Source organism: Natator depressus, chromosome 18 (assembly GCF_965152275.1).
Source record: "Natator depressus isolate rNatDep1 chromosome 18, rNatDep2.hap1, whole genome shotgun sequence".
In the NCBI taxonomy this organism is placed as follows: domain Eukaryota; kingdom Metazoa; phylum Chordata; order Testudines; family Cheloniidae; genus Natator; species Natator depressus.
The window spans coordinates 11925804-11944393 of NC_134251.1; the positions used below are offsets into that span (position 1 = coordinate 11925804).

General features: G+C 54.3%; 1 protein-coding gene across 1 annotated transcript; it reads left to right on the forward strand.

Annotated features, from left to right (window-relative positions):
* The first annotated feature begins 339 nt into the window (after positions 1-339).
* Positions 340-8933, forward strand: SRM (spermidine synthase). The gene is made up of 8 exons (XM_074975102.1): positions 340-536; positions 1078-1198; positions 1565-1657; positions 2864-3017; positions 5019-5102; positions 5719-5864; positions 6771-6893; positions 7740-8933. Exons 1-8 carry the CDS (start codon positions 385-387, stop codon positions 7755-7757), a joined length of 891 nt encoding a protein of 296 aa, XP_074831203.1. The 5' UTR covers positions 340-384; the 3' UTR covers positions 7758-8933.
* The last annotated feature ends 9657 nt before the right edge of the window (positions 8934-18590 follow it).

The window sequence follows — 18590 nt, forward strand, 5'->3', positions numbered from 1 at the left end:
TGGGGTCGCTGCCCCCCCCCCCCCCCGATACACACACGGCGGAGGGGGGGCACATCCCCTCCCCCGTTTTCTGCTGTGCAGGGTCAGGGTCTCTTTCCCGTCCGTAACTCCCACGTGGCCCCCGTGGAGCCGGCCACACTAGCCTGCTAGCTCTATTCGCTGTACCGCCAGACTCACCGGCTAGAGCCGCCAATAGAGGCTGCGCGCTGAGAAAGCGAGCCAATAGCAACCTTCAAGGTCACGAAAGGGGCGGGCGCTTGGTCCCGACTGGCTGCCGGTCCCCGCCCCGTCCCCGCCCCCGCGTACTATCAGGTTAGGCGGCGGCGGGCGGGCGGCAGGTGGCCGCGCTGCTGTGGCTGGCGCGGCCTGTGGGGCCCGGCCGGGATGGAGCCCGGGGCGGCGGCGGCTGGGGCCATCCGCGAGGGCTGGTTCCGGGAGACCTGCAGCCTCTGGCCCGGCCAGGCCCTGTCGCTGCAGGTGGAGGAGCTGCTGCACCAGCAGCGCTCCCGCTACCAGGAGATCCTGGTCTTCCGGAGGTGCCGGGGGCCGGGGAGCCGGGGGCCGGGCGGGGAGCGGGCTGGACGGGGTGACCCGCCTCCCCGTCACCTCTCCCGGGACGGGGGCCGGGCCCGACCCGCTGTCACCGCAGTGGAGCAGCCGCTGCCGCTCGGGGACCCGGCTCCGCTTCCTCACCGCCGGCGGGGGGGAGCCGCGATCCCGGGGCCCGGCGCGGGGCGGGGGGGAGCCGCGATCCCGGGGCCCGGCGCGGGGCGGGGGGGAGCCGCGATCCCGGGGCCCGGCGGGCAGCCCGCCCCGCTCGGGGTCTGGACCGGGGCCGCCTTCCCCGCGGGGTGTCGGCAGGTGGATCCCAGCCCTGCCCCTGGGGCCGCACGGGACCTGGGCACCGGCGGGCAGGGCGTCGGGGAGGGGGTGCTTCTTTGCACCCACCCCAGGCGCCGGGGAGGGGGGCCGGCCCCACGCTTCGTGGGGGACGGAGGCAGCGTGGCGCCGGAGAGGGACCGGCTGCCGCTCCGAGGGCGCTGTCCTGAGTCCCCTTCGTTTCTCTTGCCTTGGCAGCAAGACCTACGGCAACGTGCTGGTGCTGGACGGGGTGATCCAGTGCACGGAGAGAGATGAGTTCTCCTACCAGGAGATGATCGCCAACCTACCTCTCTGCAGCCACCCGGATCCCCGCAAGGTAGTCCATGGCCCGTGGCCGGGTCGCTTGTGCCAACGGTTTTAGGAGTCGGGCTTAAAGGACAATTGTCCTAATTCGCGTTTTTACAGATTGAACCCAAGGGCCAAGCATGTGGCCTGTCGATGCCAATACGGCGCTTTACGCTTCTGTGGCGCTTTCACCTGGGGCCTGCAAAGCACATCGCAAGCAGCCCTTATAACTTGGGAGATACATTAATATCCCTGCCTTACAGGAGGGGCATGCGTCCATGGCAAAGCTGTAGAGGTATCCTGACTGGATTTTCAGGGCTGACTTTCTTGCTATGACCCTTCCAGCCTGGCTGGCCCAAGCTGACTCTTCTGGTTTTTGGCCTCTCTCCTGTCTCAGGTGCTAATTATTGGTGGTGGCGATGGGGGCGTGTTACGAGAAGTGGTCAAGCACCCCTCTGTGGATTCTGTGGTGCAGTGTGAAATTGACGAGGTAGGTAATGCGGGAGGTGATGCTGCTGTGTCCTTGGTTTCAATGGGCTGTGAGGCTGCAGAGTGAGTGGGAGAGCAGCTTCAAAATATCAGCTTAGTGCTGCGACTTCGTCCGCTGCTGCTGACCCTGAAGAGGGCGCTTTCGTTCCTTGCCCTGTTGGCATGGCAGTGACCGCCCCAGCTCTCCAAGCAGCAGCCTGATTCTTTCTTGCGGCTTCTTCCACGTGCACAGCTGGGGCTAATCCAGTCCAGGTGCAGGATCTGAAGGCTGAGCTCCAGAGAAGAGAAGTTCTTCTGGCTTTGTGAAGTGCCCTTTTGCTTCCCCTGACGGGGACAGCACTCATCCTCCAACGAAAGGGACCTTGTCCTTCTGTTAGGTCATTGCTGAGTTGGTGTCCTGCTGCTGAATGCAGGAACGGGGTTTCTTTCTACAGGGCCTTCTGCTGGTAGGTGGGTCTGTCCTTCCTCCACTGGTCAGTTCGTATTGGCATTAGTTTCAGAAACTGTCACCGTTGTGCTGGGACATAGGAGCTGTGTGAGGAATGAGAACTAAGCCCAGAGTCTATTCCTAATCTCTCTACTAAATCAAAGATGCTGCTGGTTGGTTTGAATAGGGAGGCTCAGAACAGCTGACACTAGTGTCTTGTCACATCTCTGCCAGCCATAAGGATTCCAGTGTTAAGGGGATACACCGTGATTTCTCACCCGAAAGAAAGTGCCCCTCTACTAGGGATGAGGTGTTCTCCTCAGCCTGGGGCGGAGAGGCCTGGACAAGGAAGTCTGCACAGGGAAAGGAGGGCTCAGGGCAGGGATGGGAATGTCTTTCCTTGAAAACCACATTGGCAATTTTCAGGGTTTAAAAGAAAATCGCCATGTTGGTTGGGATCTGCCTCTGCAGATGGTGTATCCCCAGGGGAGAGGGGAGCAGGCAGGTTTGTGTAATCGGATCCTTTCAGTTCTTCAGGGCACCTTTGAAAATTGCAAGCTCTTTGGGTTTGGCCCTTACTGTGCAAGAATGTTGCTGAACTCAGGGGCCATAGGACAGGGCTGAGCGTTGTGTGCTCGCTTAAGATGCTGGAAACGGACTGCTCTCAAACTGCTGGTGAAGTGGGTCTGAGCTGAGGGTATGGAAGGAAATGACTCAACCACCGATCAGCTTGGCTGCATGGCACTCTATGTACTGACCTGCTTGTACTGTGTGTTACAGGATGTGATTCAGGTATCAAAGAAATACCTCCCAGGGATGGCGGTGGGCTATTCCAGCCCCAAGCTGACCCTGCACGTCGGGGACGGCTTTGAGTTCATGAAACAGAACCAAGAAGCCTTTGATGTGATTATCACAGACTCCTCCGACCCCATGGGTGAGAACCAAAAGGAAAGGGGAGGGTGGGGTGGGTCCCATCCACCCACGCTCTCCCTGCCTCCAGACTGCCCATCCTCTCCATTCTAAACACCTCACTGAGGCAGTGCAGAGCTGGCCAGGGCTCCTTTGAAGAATAAAGAGAGAATCTTCTCTCCCAGCCCAGAGAACTCACTCCCTTCCTTTCACTTCAGTCCCTTTGATGGGGAGTGATCTGGGTGGGGCTCCAGATGCAAATCATGGAGCTGCTGGAACATCTCTTTCCTTGCCTCTCTGGCCCCTGAGGGGTGAAAATGGATCTGAAAATTGTTTCTTTGCCAGCATAGGAGCAAGGCTGCCAGCCAGCCATCTTGCTTCCCTTTTCAGGGCTCTGTGCCCCAGTGCTGGGAGGTGATCTAATTACCGCTTCTAGTAACTAGTTAATCCTGGAGTCTGAAAAGAACTCCTAATTGCCAACCCTCCCTGCCTACTCACCCTATGCCTACATGTAAATCGTTACAGATGCAGGACCGCAGCTGCACAGCTGTAGCCATTTAAGGGCATATCTACACTACAAAATCATGTTGACCTAAGTTATGTCAGCATCCAGCCGCTGCAGTCATTAAATCACTTTTGCGTGTCCACGTTTCGCTCTTTGTGTCGACCTAACTCCATTGACAGTGACTCTGCGCCTCTTGTGGAGGTGGAGTTAAGTCGGCAGAGCCGGGAAATTACGTTGGAGGGAGCAAAATTTCAGTGTAGATGCTTCCATAGTTAGGGCAACGTAAGCTGCCTGGCATCAACATCACTCTGTCGTGTAGACACTACCTACGCCAGCGGGAGGGGTTCTCCTGTCAGTATAGGTAATCCAGCTCCCCAAGACGTGGCAGCCAACTCAATGAAAGAGTTCTTCCATCAGCCTAGTGCTGCGTGCACCTGGGTTAGGTCAGAATAGCCACATCTCTCAGGAGTGTGGATTTTTCACGCTCCACGGAGACAGCTATAGTGATGTAAGATTCCTCAGTCTTCTCTCTTCCTACCTGTAGCGAGCTGCTCTCCGCGCCTCACTACCCCCTTGAGATCCTAAGGGAGCTAGCTACCTTCCTTACTTACTCCCTGGCCCCATTACAATATTAGCTGAGAGCCGCGTGGTCTTTAAAAATCTGGCCTGCCGTGGCTGGGTCTTGGTTACCCATCTGTAAAACGGGGATAACAGCGCTTCTGTGCCTCTCACGGTTGTTGGGCGGAGAATACATTAAAGGTATTTGGGCATCTAGCTGCCATGGAAATCAATGGGAATTAGGCACCGAAATCATTCTAAAAATCTGGCCCCAGAGTGACTTGCTGAAGGCGCACCAGGAGTTTGTGGCAGAATTGAATTGGATTGAACCTGGGTCCCAAGCTAGGTCCTCGACCACCTTTCCTCTCTCCAACAGAGTATACAATGTTGCCTTGGGTTTTACCATTTAATTGTTTTCTGCTCCCATTTGCAACACTATCACACTTTTGTGGGGGTGGAGAGGTGGAGGATACATGCTTCAGGGGATGTTCCCCTCTCCTGATTCCCTTAGCAAGAGGTTCCTTCAGCTACTACTGTCCGATTTTGATAGACAAACTAGCCTAACCTCAGTGCCCTTTGCCGATGTTATCTTCTTTCTTTTAATCTGCCACGCAGTGGGGTGAGATCATGAGCTTTTTATTTCTGTGAGGAGTATTATGTTTGCTGATTAGCAAAGAGAAAATTGGGTTGGTTCTACTGTGCTGGAGGTGGGCCAAACCAGAACCCCAGATCCAAACTGCCCACCCCCAGCTCACCTCCAGTCATTGTTTGCAATACATTAAAAAGCGATTCAGAACCTTCTTTTCTAAAACAATTGAGTTTTGCCTGGTATCAAACCTGAGTATCTAGACCCCCAGGCGGAGCAAAGCTCTGGTCTCTTCTGGAGCCCAGCAAAGGCATGCCTTAGATGCACAAAGGGATTTTCATGGACCCTGAGCCATCTCTGTGACATCTGACCCCCAGGTCCTGCAGAGAGCTTGTTCAAAGAATCCTACTACCAGCTGATGAAGACGGCTCTGCGAGAGGATGGGATTCTCTGCTGCCAAGGTGAGACCAGACAAGGTACAGTTGGGTAACTGAGGCACAGAGAGGCGAAGTGACTTGCCCAAGGTCACAGGAAGTCTGATGAAGCAGGGAATTGAGCCCAGGTGTCCCAAGTCCCAGACTAGAGTTGAAGGTAACTATGTAAATAGGGAAGTTCAGGTGAGGCTGGGTGTACCAGGATCCTATTGTAACAGAGGGTTATAACAAACAGGTAATGTGGGTCTGAGGGTCTTGTCCCCTTGTGCCTGCTGTTCTGGATCTCGTGTAAATGGGCACAGATTGCAGAGGCAGCAAAAAGCCAAAGTTGGGATCTGTGGTACGGTATCTAATGTTTAAAAATCTCGCTTCCCAGAGCTGTGTCTGAGTCTGGCCTTAGTCTTCCTGTGCATTTCCAGTAATCTTTGCGCTGTGTCTACACTGGGGCTCTTACCAGCAAAGGTATCCCAGTGTTAAAAAATCCCAGCCCATCCCCATGTAGCTATGCCAGTAAGACTTGGGTGTAGACCAGGCCTTAGTCTTCAGATTTAAAACCAGCCTTTACCTGAAACCTCTCTGCTCAGAGTGCTAAAGGTGGCCATTGTCTATTCTAACCTCCCTTCTGTCCTTGTTACCTGCACAGGTGAATGCCAGTGGCTGCACCTGGATCTCATTAAGGAGATGCGTCAGTTCTGCAAGTCTCTGTTCCCTGTGGTGGAATACGCTTACTGCACCATCCCTACCTATCCCAGCGGGCAGATCGGCTTCATGCTGTGCAGTAAGAACCCAGTGAGTGTCGGGTGTCCCGCCGGCTGCAGGGAGCTGGAGTCGTGGGGGGGAGGGCAACACGGAACAGACTCGTCTCCATTAGCAGCGTCCGCCACTTCTTAGTGTCTGAAAGACCAGGAAGCCTGCTCGTGTGCGGTATCTGCTTCTGTGCTGTGCCCCTGGCTGATGCCGAAGGATCTCCATGCGGCACCTAGACCCATCTTCCCAGGAACCAGGGCCCCCTCTGGGTCCGTGCTGTGCTCGGCCGTTGCTAGTCAGGGGCTAGCAGCCACGGTCCTGCTTGCCCAGCCCGTGTGTCGTTGGGACAGAACTGACTGGCTAGCGGAACCAGGTGCCCTGGTGCCTGCTGTGCACGTGTGAGAGGTCGGGAGATGGAGGGCGGCTCCCACTGAGCAGGTGCTGCAGCAGCGCAGGCTCCCCATCAAAGAGCCCCAGGCCTGGCCTGGAGGGGTCCTGCCAAGGAATGAGGGAGGAGGTCAGTTTTGACAGCCTCTGGCGGTTCTGTTTTTGAGATGAGGGCAGCTATCCTCTGGGAACCGGGTGGAGACCCACCAAACTCAGGGCCGCACTGAATACCGGTGCGGATTCTGCCCTGCGGAGTGAGGGGTTTGATCTTCAGTCATGGTGTGAAAGCTTTGGTTGGCACAGAGCTCACACAGTCGTTCCCTAGTTGTGCGAGTTAATCTCGCTGACTTCGGCCTGTGGAAAAGGGCTAGTCATGTGAGCCGGGGTTTGCAGATTCCAGAGGCTGTTGCCATGCAGGGCTTGTGATCCCAGGGTGGAAAAATGCCATAAAAAAAATCCCCATTTCTGTGCTTTCTCACTGTCTGCTTCCAGCAGCCAGGGCACAGGGCCCCTCCAGACGATTCTGTACACTCACTCGGTGTCTGTGTTTCCTCTTTGCAGAGCACAAATTTCCGGGAGCCTACGCAGCAGCTATCGCAGCAGCAAGTGGAAAAGATGAACCTGAAATACTACAACTCTGACATCCATCAGGCAGCTTTCATCCTGCCTGAGTTTGCACGGAAGGTAAGTGAGGCTGCAGCCCCTCGCTCCCCCCAAAGGCTGGTGAGAACCCACCAGTCTGTGGAGTGGAACCGCTGATCTGGGACCGAGGGTTCCCACTCGGGGGGCCCCGCTGTTCTGTAGCTCAGCTGCTGGTGCCATGCCTTCATTAGAAGAACACGGCTCCTTCTTGGGTAAGGCTCCTGCTCGACCTCGAGCTAAGGACGGTCCCTGATTAATTCCCGGGAGCATGGGAGTTGGTGTGGGACTGTAAGGTCTGCAGAGCTAGCAGCATGGAGATCTGTGTGCTGGCTGCTCTGGGTGAGGTATGGTGAAGCCAGGGCACGCCAGTAGCAGGAGGTGATTGAACACACAGCTTGTCAGTACACACATGTATAGGAGTAGACTGCTACAGAGGACTAACCTGAATCAAACCCCGAAGAGGCTTTAGATCCACCAGTGGGCCCTGAGAGTCACTAGAATAGACCAATCTTCATTAGAGAAGCCACACAAAGGGCCTGGGTAATGCAGGCGTGGGCTGTGGATCCTGCTGCAAACCAGAGGACTAGAGAACAGCAGTGGTGATGGTCTACGATGGGCATGCAGTTCATTGTGCATTGCTGAAGGATTTGTCCATGTTTTACATCACCCTCTTTGAACCATCCCTGATCCAGTCAGGCCTAAGCCCAGGCTGTGAAAGGTGCACCAGCAGAAAGGAGACTTCCTCAGCATGTTAGAGGAATTGCCGGAGCTAGTGGCATTGTAATGTGAAAGGAGCATGCCCAGAAATACACTTCCCAGCCCCTGTCTAAGCAGGTTTGTCATTTCTCTGGATGATTAACTGAATTCCTCTCTCTTGGGTGTCTCCAGGCCTTGAGTGACGTGTGAGAGCCTGTGAAGCTGCTTTCCCCCCCACCCTGAGTTGGACCCTGAGATCTTCAGCGCTGCAGCATGGGGAGACTCTCAGCAGGCTGCCAACTCTTCCTCCTGGCTGGGGATTTGACCCTTTGCCAGCCAACATTCCGTCTGATAACGCTTTAAAGATGGCAGGGCATAAGCCAGATGAGACTTTCTGAGCTCCACGTTGCTTGGGGTCAAAACTGTTCTTTCCAGTATTGGGAATGTAAGATATCTTTCTCCTTTTCTCCCCCCTCCTCCTGCCCCCAGCTCACTTGGTGTATTTATAACTGACATGTGTCTGCGTAGCAATCTTCTGGAATTTGGGAAGAGTCCAGAAGGTTCATTAACTCAGTCTTAAGCACAGGGAAGGGAGTAGTGTGCAGGGAGGTAGCCTGCTCTCCTCCGCAGAGAACTCCCTGCTGCTGAGCTATTGTAACTGGTAACAGGCTTGAACTCCAGCTCCACTGTTTCCTTGGAGAGGTCACAATTCATATCCTCTGTTATTTACAGTAGGTCTCTAGTCCTGCTGGAGCAGCTGTGTTACAGGCTCATCGGCTGGCAGCAAAGTCTAGTAGCTCTTTTTTTTTTTAAATTGGTTGGAAATGAAGTGCTGAGGCACTAACAGGGCGACTCCTGTTTTTTTAATCCTTGCTTTCGGATCGGTTCCAAGGCATGCTCCTCAATACAGAGGTCGGTGCTTTATATCCATCCATTGCCTGGTGGATAGGAGCAAGTATGGATGTCCAGGGAGCTAGTCTCTCCTGAAGGCCTCCGCAGAAGGCTCAGGCCGGGTATTGGCTGGCCCATGGGAGGCGGATCATGATTTGTATTCTTGCTCCTGAGATCAATGGATGTGTAATTTGTTCTCTGCGTGTACTGGGCCCTGAGGCTCAGACTCCACCTCTCCATTACTCATTAAAAGAACTCCATGCTGCCTCTGGGCTGTTGGTGTCCTCTCAGTGTAGCCCCCAGGCAGCTGTCACTCCCTGGTGACCAAGAAAACAATCCGTTCTGGTGGTTAAGGTGACATTGGAGTTGGTGCATTTCCTTGATAGCAAGGGAAGCTCTCAAACTCCTGTGCTCGTGCTAATGCCTCTTACCAGAGGATCTCAGGGAACCATCCAATCATCCAGGCTTCTCCTCCCCCTGCCCTGCAGGATGTATAAAAGGCACATGTTATAAACCGTGACCTGGTGCATGTTCTCCATTGCAGCCCCTCCGCCGTCCCATGTGTGCTGCACAAGTCAGCACCCCTTGGCCTCAGCTACTCTCTAGTCCAAACAGGAGGCTCCCAGCTGCTCCCCCCTGCTTACTTGTCAAACTAAGGAAGCTGCCCATTTCCCTCAAGCATGGCTCAATCCCTGACTCCTCCCAGCTAGTCGCTGTTTCTTATTGCCCTCTGCACAACTGCTGCAGGTCCCTAAGGCTGACAGCTCTTCAGTCCTGCAGTGGGCTGTAGCTGTACAAACCGTGAATGTCCGCTAGGGGACATCTCAAGAACCCCAATCAAAGGGCTCGTGCTGCCAAGGAAGAGTGTCCCCCGGCAGGCTCTGTCACGGAAACAGTGGAGGAGCAACGTTCTGCTCATGTTGGGACTAGGCTGTGTCCCAGCCGCTGCCCAGCAGGGCCTGCAGCTCATGCAGCCAGCCACTGTCTGTCACGTCTGCCTCCTCTGTTGGAGTCTCCCCTCCTGCTTTATCTCTAGTTATTGCCTCAGCGTGTGGCCCCACTCCTCAGATTCCCATCAGCACAGCTCCTTCACGGGCCTGAGGCATTGCCAAGCTCCAGTGCAGGAGTGGAGCCTGGCTCCCCTTCAGTCTGTCGGGGCAGGCTGGCCAGATTTCACCCTGGGGTCTGGGCTTGAACTAGCTTGTTTAAGTGGGTGTGACAACTTTGTGTCCTTCCCTTCGCTTGGGGCCCCTGGGCCTTGTTCGATCTACCCCTCCAAGGAGTTTGGCCTATTGCCCTATATACACGTTCTTCCAGCCCCAGCTGTTGTCTCATAGTGTGGTGCCCAGAACAAAGCCTGTTCTTATCCACTAGGGGTCGCCCTAGTGCCCTACACTCTGGTTTGAACCCCCCAAGCTACCCGCACGTGATCTGATCCCAACTCATCCCTTCCTTCTGCTGGGGCAGCTGCCCGGAGTTCCATGCAGTTCGCTGCACGTGGGTCTCTTGGTGGAAATGGAGTTGCTGGTGGGAGATCAGGCCCCTGGCGTTCCGGATTGATTTTGGCCAAGCGCCATCTCTCCGTCCCTCGCACGGATGGGTTGTTCCCTTCCCTCGCGGTGTTTCAGTAAGGCTGCCAAAGCACTTTGGGCCCAGTGTCTCTAGAAGGGTCAGCAGTCGTCTTCTGATGAGTTACAAGTATGAAAACAGCGTGATGGGTGAGTGAGGAAAGAAGTAATCCTGAGTCAAAGCCTCTAGGGGAGGCTGGGGAGATGATCACTCAAAGGGAATGGATAAGGATTGGGGGAGGGGAGAGCTATAAAGATGTTTTGTACCTGCCAAGCCTGGGGCTATGGGATCTGTTCCTCTGGCCTCTGTTGATAACATCCTCCTAAAGCCCAGCAGGGAGCTGCATTCCATCCAGGGCAGGAGGTGTCCCTGGCGTCAGCAGAACCCTGGGCCCTTGCACGAAGGTGCTGTGCTAAGTACAGGGGGAGGTGATTTCCAGCGCTGCGATTTTGCCTCCTGCTCGCTCTTGTGGTTCTTGTTGAATTTTCTCTTTCTAGAAGCTTTTCTGTTCACCTTGAAGCTTTGCCTGTCCTCTCTGTTATAGGGCTCCAGGGCACAACCCTTCATGCTTCCCAACAGTTGATTATTTGTATTGCTGTAGGACCCAGGAGCCCTACTCAGGGACCCTGGGTGCTGTACAAACAGAACACACAGCCAGGCCCTGCCCCTAGGAGCTTACAGTCTAAATTGGTGCTGGGGAAAGGTGCTGGATTGCCACCTCTTCAAATCCCTTGTCCACAGATCAGGTACAGACTGGGCTGGGGCAATGCAAGCTTCCCCCATGCTGTCCTGTTAACATGCCTCACACCCATCCAATGAAGTGAGCTTTAGCTCCCAAAAGCTTATGCTCAAATAAATTGGTTAGTCTCTAAGGTGCCACAAGTCCTCCTTTTCTTTTTGCGAATACAGACTAACATGGCTGCTACTCTGAAACCCCCCTTGGAGTTACCCCACACACCCCATGGCAGAGAGGATGGTTCAGTCCCTATAACCTATTCAATCCTTCACATCTCTGCCCAGAATGCCAATGATGAGGCTTTTCCTATATATGGGGGAAGGGGACTGAGTCTGACAGTTCAGTCAAGAAAGGCTCTTGATCAGCCACCATTTGGTGATGTGTAAGATTACTGCCCTATGCTGGATATGCATAGTGCCCTAGAGCTGAAAGCCTCCAGGCGCCTCCATGCAGCTGGCCCCGATTGCCTTTTTCCTTAGCTCTTTGCAGAGATTTAATCTCACTAGGTTTCAGAGTAGCAGCTGTGTTAGTCTGTATCCGTAAAAAGAAAAGGAGTACTTGTGGCACCTTAGAGACTAACCAATTTATTAGAGTATAAGCTTTCGTGAGCTGCAGCCCACTTCAGCGGGTGGCCTAATTTACAAGTCAGTTACCGTAGTGGCAGGATAGGGCCATCTGCAATCCAAGCTGCCCATGATCTACTGGTAGAGCCCTACATATAACTCCACAGTAATGGCCAGACCTTTGGGGGGTTTGGGGTTTTTTTGGTTTTTTTTTTTAAATTCTTGAACTTAAAGAATTTCAAATAATAAGTATTAAGAGATGGATTGTCACTTTTTGTAACTAATGGGTTAAGCTCTTTTATACATATCAAAAAAACCATCATATTTGCAAGTCTGCCATAGAGTTCAGAGCATGGCTATTTTCTGTGCTTTGGAGTGGTAGCCTACTCCAGTTTGTGGAAACTCCACCAGAAACCTTTTATAGGCAGTTTCAAATGCTTCAGTGCTCTGCAATGAGAGCTACAGCTCACTGCCTGAAGCTGGCATTCATTAACAATGCAGCCAGGGAATGGAAGGATAGTTTGCACAATAGCTAGTGCCATCTGAGCAGCTCCAAGCACTTTGACTGTTCGGGTGCAAGTCACCCCAGCGTAGACAGCTGACAAGGGTTCTGTGCACTACTCAAACCCTTACAATGGGACTTGCATGGTATATAGAGTTTCAGCAAGGCAGATGAAATCCATGTGCAGCAATGATTATCCCTTCCACACCTGGGGCTGCAGCTGTTAACCCTGATCTACAGATTGGGAAACACGGGTACAAGAGATGAAGGTTTTCAAAAGTGACAAAGGATCTCGGGTGCTAAACTTGAGAAGCCTTAAAGGGCTGAGTGTCTGCTGTCATATGAAAACTGGGCCGGCTTAAGGTGTCTCTAGCTGGGCCCTGAAAATCACTAGTCACTTGGGATAATCTTGGCCAGCCAAACTCAGTGATTTGCACAAGGCTAAGGACATTGGCAGAGTCAAGAACTGAGTCTATTGGTCTTCTCCATTTGTACTGCGGTACCGTCCGGGCCCACCACAGTCATGGAACAGGGCCCCCATTGTGCTAGGCGCTGTATGAACACAGACCCTGCCCCAAAGGGCTCACAGTGTAAGAATATGACAGGAAACAACAGGTGGAGATGGACAGAGGAACACAATGAGAGGGTCTTGGTAGGCAGTAGCCTCAGTGCGCCAGAGGCCTGTTGTCAAGTCTGCTGGCCCGGGGCTGACTCCTAGCCCTGTACTTTGCCACTGGAACTTCTTCAGTTCCCAAAAAGTTTCAGAAGTTTTTCTGGGGGGGAAAAACTCATTATGAAAAATATCTTGCCCGTGTCCTTTCAGCCACTTAATTGGTATGAGTACCTCATTCAGCCTGTGCTGATGTTCTCAGGACCTGGCTGGATCATTGATGGAGTCCAGACAGAGCGTGAGACTGCCAAACTGAGGACAATTTGACTTTCCTCAGGGCACAGGAGCCTCCACAGGCAAACAATCTACAAGTGATAACAACTGCCCCCAAGGTGCTGGGGGAAGCAGTTTCCTTTGCAAGGATGCGAGAGAGGAGGGGAAAGTCTGAGCAACCAGCCAGGGCCCAGACAAAGAGACTCGGGCAAAATGTCATTAAAAAGTAAAATGAGAAAATTTCCCAGAGTTAAATGCTGGGCACTTTGGGCGAAGCTCTTTTCTGACTGTCTGCATAGGAGGGAGTTAAATGCTTTTAAAATATGCAAAAGGTGGGGAATTAGAAACTGGGATCTCAATTATAGGACAGTGATGTGTGAAGCAGATAAACGGGGCGGAGGGGGTGGGGAGAGAAATGATCACAAATGCTGTGAAAGTAGGTGGCCCATCTTTCAAGGCTGCCAGCTGCACGGTGAATAGAACTTTAATAGCCTCTTGCTGCTGCAAATGATAAGCGCTCGCTTCCCTCCAGCAGGAGACTTCCTTGGCAAGAGCGAGGCTGCCCTCTCCATGGTACTGAAAGGCTCTGTGTGATGTGTACACAGCCGCCGAAGACTCATCTTCTTGGGGACTCCTTTATGTGGGATTTGCTGATCTATCTGTAGACACCGGGGTACAGCGCCACCGCACGTGTCCCTGTTCTTAACTCCCTTCAACTCCAAGAGAGCAGCCAGAGGAGTGAGTTGGACTCTCCCTGGGAGCAGACGGTGTGAACTCATTAGGGAAGGGCCTTGGGCTGGTGGGCTCTTGTGCTGATACAACTAGTCTGATCTCTGGGATTAAACTTTAACTAGGGGGTTGTGGGTACCATGATCTGCTGTGTGAAGGAGCCACTCGCAAATCTCACTGCACAAGAGGTCAGTCCCCAGCGTCTCTGGCCATCTCTGAGATGAGTCTGGCAGTCTCAGCCCCAGCGAGAGTCAGTTCATATTGCCAAACTGCCTCCTAATTAGAACTCACCTGTGAGTTTCCAAAGGCAGATGCTGTGTAGTTTAAATCGAAATTGTTTCATGGGAACATGTCGATTTTGGTGACATTTTCTATGGAAAAGTGTTTGAAATGTTTTGTCTTCACTTGGACTTTTATCTCGTAAAACTGAACAAAAGACTTGGAACTGAACACGTCATTACTCTGAACTGGTAAAGCTGACGCAGCCCCAGCGGTGGGTGGGCGCCCGCTCCCCCACAACGCACCATATGGATACCGCTGAGGTTATGACACTGTTGAAATGAAATGTTGCGATGTTTTCAAACGTTCCTCTGCAGGCAGCCCCCCCACCTACCTCCCCATTCAGCCTCTCTCAGTCCCAGCTGGGTTTTTGGAGCAGCGGCCCGAGGACGTAGGACCTGTCTCCCAGCTCAGCCTCCCTGGAGAACTACAAAAGACTCAGTCATTCATCCCCTGACATCCACGTTCTGGTGATATTCCTTCCGCTCTGTGCACCTGCTCTGAGACTTGGCTCAGACATGAGCAGGGACTTCAGGCTCCAGCCCACACTCAGATCCTGTCTCTTCCTGGGCTTGTTGTATTAGTGCTAATGAAAGCTGCGACTGAACCATCCATCTGGTGTGTGGCCATGCTGCACCGAGGTGCCTCAGGGACGGGGGCTGCTCATGTTAGGGGACCGTTCTGAGACTGCCTTGATCAATGAGTTACAATTTCAGGCCCGTGAGCAAATTACCAGTTGGTTTCCCCTCTCAAGGAGAATTGCTGCCATCAGCTGACTGTTGCTTTGTTTATTGTGTTGCTCTTTGGTACTCAGGCCCTGTGGAGATGTTGGGGAGGCGTCTGGCTACCAAGGAAAGCTAAGGCCTCTGAACCCTTTCCTTCAGATGCAACTGAGTTTCTCTGGGAGCCAGATCCAATTCCATTTTGTGCAGCAAGAAAATCCTGTGATCTGGTCTAAGGCCGGGCAAGAAATAGGCCGGAGACCATGAGCATCCAACCAACAGAGTAAAGCAGCTGGGAGAGACACCCCACCCCTCAACGTGACAATCTGCCCCCACGATGCTCTATTACTGTTCATATAGCAGCACGGGGGGGGGGGGCTCTGCTGTGCAAGGTGCTGCACATACCCATAGGAAGAGAGGGTCCCTGCCTCAAAGAGCTTACAGGCTAAATAGACAAAGGAAGGCTCATCCCCTTTTACAGAATGGGAAACTGAGGTACAGAGCCATGAAATGACTTGCCCAAGGTCACACAGAGAGCCTCTGGCACAGGCAGTAACCCAACCCAGTCTCCTGAGTCCCTTCCAGAGCGGGGCCATCTGAACTAGTCCCATGTCCAACAGCACTTGCAGTCCTAATTGATTATGTACTTTTAACCTCAAACAAGAAGTGGCGGGAACGCATTCTCCAGCGAGGCCTGTCATTGCCACAGGATGAGCACCAGGGGCTGCGAGCGACATGCCAGCCAAGGAACAGCCCCTGCCTTGAGGCGGTCAGTCAAGAGGCACCAGCAAGGCAGATAGCAGTGTTATGGAGGTGCTACCACCGCCAGGCTTCCAAGAGGAGCTGAGTCCTGGGGAGACAGCGAGAGGAGCACAAGGAGATGGAGCCTCACTGGGAGGCTGAGCAGTAGCACCAGATAGGGAATAGGAGGAGGAGATGGTGGAAGCAGAAAGGAGAAGACCCCAACAGGGGATGGGATGGTGCTGGGGACTGGAGCCATGCAGGACTCAGAAGCTGGGGAGAAGCGTGACCTTGATGTGACCCCAGTGGGGAAGCCCAGGCAGGGATATGAGAAGCCAGTGGGTGGGGTCAGGGCTGTGGGAGACGAAGTGATGCGGCAAAATGGAGGGGCCATGTTAATCCCTCACAGAGAAGTTCTTGACTTCCCCTGTACAGGTGCTTAGGGGGCTAGGAGGAGGGCGGGGTGCCTCAGAGGTCAGCTGGTCTTTATGAAGGGGGCTGGGGTCAGCAAGATCACAGAGCAAAGGTCTGAGCTGGCACCTGCCCTGGGCTCGTGGGCAAATCCCCACCTCAGAGTTGATGAGACTGAAGCCCCACAGAGTTATTTCGTGGGGAGGGCAGTGGAGGAGTTGGCTGGGGAGTCTGTGGTGGAGAAGGGAAGAACGCTGCTCAGTAATGTGGGAGAGGGGCATTTCTGCAGGCAAAGGAAGCTGTAGTGTGGCCCATCACCACCTCTCAGGCAGCTGGCTTGGATCCTGCTGCCCAGACAGGCTCACTGCCTCTCATGCACAGGGAGCCCGAGACAAAAGGCCAGCAGCTTTAGTACCAGCAGCTAATTCCATCACTTCCTGCGTGGCCCACAGCAGCTGCCTTTATGAGCCATTCAGAGCCAGGGCCCAGTGGGTTTGGACCCATCCTGTGGGTGTGAGCAATAGGAGGTGCCCGCTGGCCATGTCCCCTCAGGTCACACAGCAGCAGGGACACCAAGCTCAGCTCTTGGGAGAAGCATCGTCGAATGTTCCAGCTGGAGCCTGCCTGGCAGCTGGGAGTGGGGACAGGGACTCTGCTGTCACGTCTGGGCAGACGCTGTCTCCCAGGCCTGCTCCCTGAGGCGTGTGCTAATCCCGCCTGGCGTTCCTGCCCTTTAAGCCTCTCTTGCTGCAGCCTGAGCCAACCCTACAGACCTGCTCAACGTCTGCACCTTTCAGGCTGCCCTCCATTCTGGTCATTGTTCCAGCATGTCTGGCCCTTGGTGGTGGAAAAGCCATCTCCACAGCTCCTGCCATCTGGAACTGCCTCCCTGGACATCCCCCTGCCTCGCCAGCTCTTTTCTGACATCGCCACTTATCCCCCTCACCTCCCCTTTGCTGCCGGCTTGTGACTCCATTCACTCTGCCGTGGTGCCTCAGGGAATAGCCCATACGTAAGACACAGCCCCACACAGAGCTGTATCCATGCGAACAAGCAGCCTGGTTCGCCTAGACAGCCCCCAGAGTGCTGGCTGTCCGCCTCCACTGCTGTCTGTCTAGCCTTTGGGCTAATGTGCCCTTCGGGTTAGTCCCGTCTCGTAAGTGACTGTCTTGGGTTCACCTCCTGCCTGTCTGTTACCTCAGCCCCATCTCAGACTGCAATGGGACGAGGCCCCCAGTTCCTCTTGAGGCCCCACGTGCAATCCCCTGGTTTTGCTCCCACCACCAAGCAGTTCAGTCCTGGGTCAGCTGGCAGGTCCCCATGCCATGCTCAGGTCAGTGCCCTCTGCATCCTGCACTCCAGCAGCTCTCACCAGGCTGGAGGAGTTTGATGGACTGTGTTAGAGAGGGCAGCAGGGTGGGTTCAAGTAAATCGGCCCCATCGTTCCTGAAGGGAGCAGGTGACATTTCAGCCTGGATCAGGGCACGCAAGCTGGCAATGACCTTAACTCCCCAGCTATCCCAGGGCATGGTGGGAAAGGCACTCAGGGCACATAGGTGCTGGAACTAGGGGGACAGGGGGTGCTGCAGCAGCCCCCTGGCTTGAAGTGGTTTCCACTCTATACAGGGTTTACAGTTTGGTTTCATGGCTCTCAGATGCCCACTATACAAATTGCTCCAGCCCCCCTGTTAGGGTGCTGTATTTCCTGATTAGAATTCAGGCCTCGGAATCTCCGAGGGGGAATCCATTTGGCACAGAATAGTTCCTTTCCTTTGTGTCTTTTAGCGAGGGAATCAGAGGTTTCTTCTAGCCCTCTCGTGTTGATATTTAGGCATCAGGTACTCGGGGCAGGCCCCACTGCCAAGTGGTCTGGGTCTCTGTGCGTTCAAAGGACAGTGGAGGGGCTCGGAATGTTAGCGGTTGCAGAGGGTGGGGTGGGGACAGACTTCTGGGTTCTATCCTGAGCTCTGCCATTCACTCACTGTGTCCCCTTGGCCACATCCCCACTCTGTGCCTCCACATCTGAAAAGTGAGAACTTACCGGCTCTGCAGGGGGTGCTGGCAGGAGAGAGACCTGAGCTGCAGAAGCTGGGCCTCCCCTTAGGAGTGTGCCCAGGGGAGAAGGGTAGTGGGTTCAAGGATGAGAAGAGATGTGAACTTTGGGTCCTCGGATCCCAGGAGGCAGATGACACCATGGTGACAGGGGAGTGGAAGGTAGGCTGCAAAGTCCTTACAGAACCTTCTGCTGGGCCACAGCCTCTTGCTACAAGGACATCAGTCTGGGCAGGAGGAACCTTCTGAACGGCTGCTTGAAAAGGGGCTGTGCAGGGCAGAGCCGGGGAGAAAGGGGGACACAGAAGGAACCTAAAGCAGGGGTCATTGTGCCATGAGCTAGGCACAGCTGCTCCAAGTCTGCCCAACCCAGCTAAGCCTCTGCTTTTCTCTTTAGCACTGTGAAACCCAAGTCCGGTGGGGCTGGGATCCATTCTGCCAGGCTACAGTCTGGAACTGGGGGACTTCTCCAGACACCTGGAACCCAGAGGTGTAGAATGGGGGTGGGGAGCAGCTCAGCATCACCCAGTGAGCGGCACTGTGGGGAGACACAGGGCTGAGCTGCAGAGATCCAAACCCCAACATCTCGGGGTTGTTTGGATTCAGGTCCAGGCCCATCTGTAACTATGGGAGAGGGGGCTTTGACCCCTTCCTCTGCAGCATCCCACATTGGCCACAGGCTACAGGACTGGAGGGGCCATTGGCCTGCAGCGTCTAGGACACCAGGAGCAGCCCACCTAGACAGGGCAGCTGCAGACCTGAGGGTGGGTTACTTTGGTCCCAGCCCCCTGCTCCCTCCCCTTCCCCCCACACAAGTCTTTGCAGCAGGGGCACCTGGAAAGCCCCCGGGCGCTGAAGGGCCCCGCTCCAGCAGCCAAGTGTTGACACCCCTCCAAAGTCTAATTCGCCTTTGATAGGGACTGGATTGTTTGCGTCACCTGCAGGGCTCCAGAGCGGGCTATAAA

Excerpts from the sequence above, each read along its gene's own strand:
- SRM (XM_074975102.1), top strand. The coding sequence starts at position 385 with ATGGAGCCCGGGGCGGCGGCGGCTGGGGCCATCCGCGAGGGCTGGTTC. Across the intron at positions 537-1,077 it reads GAGATCCTGGTCTTCCGGAG|CAAGACCTACGGCAACGTGC; the intron begins GTGCCGGGGGCC and ends TTGCCTTGGCAG. Across the intron at positions 3,018-5,018 it reads AGACTCCTCCGACCCCATGG|GTCCTGCAGAGAGCTTGTTC; the intron begins GTGAGAACCAAA and ends TCTGACCCCCAG.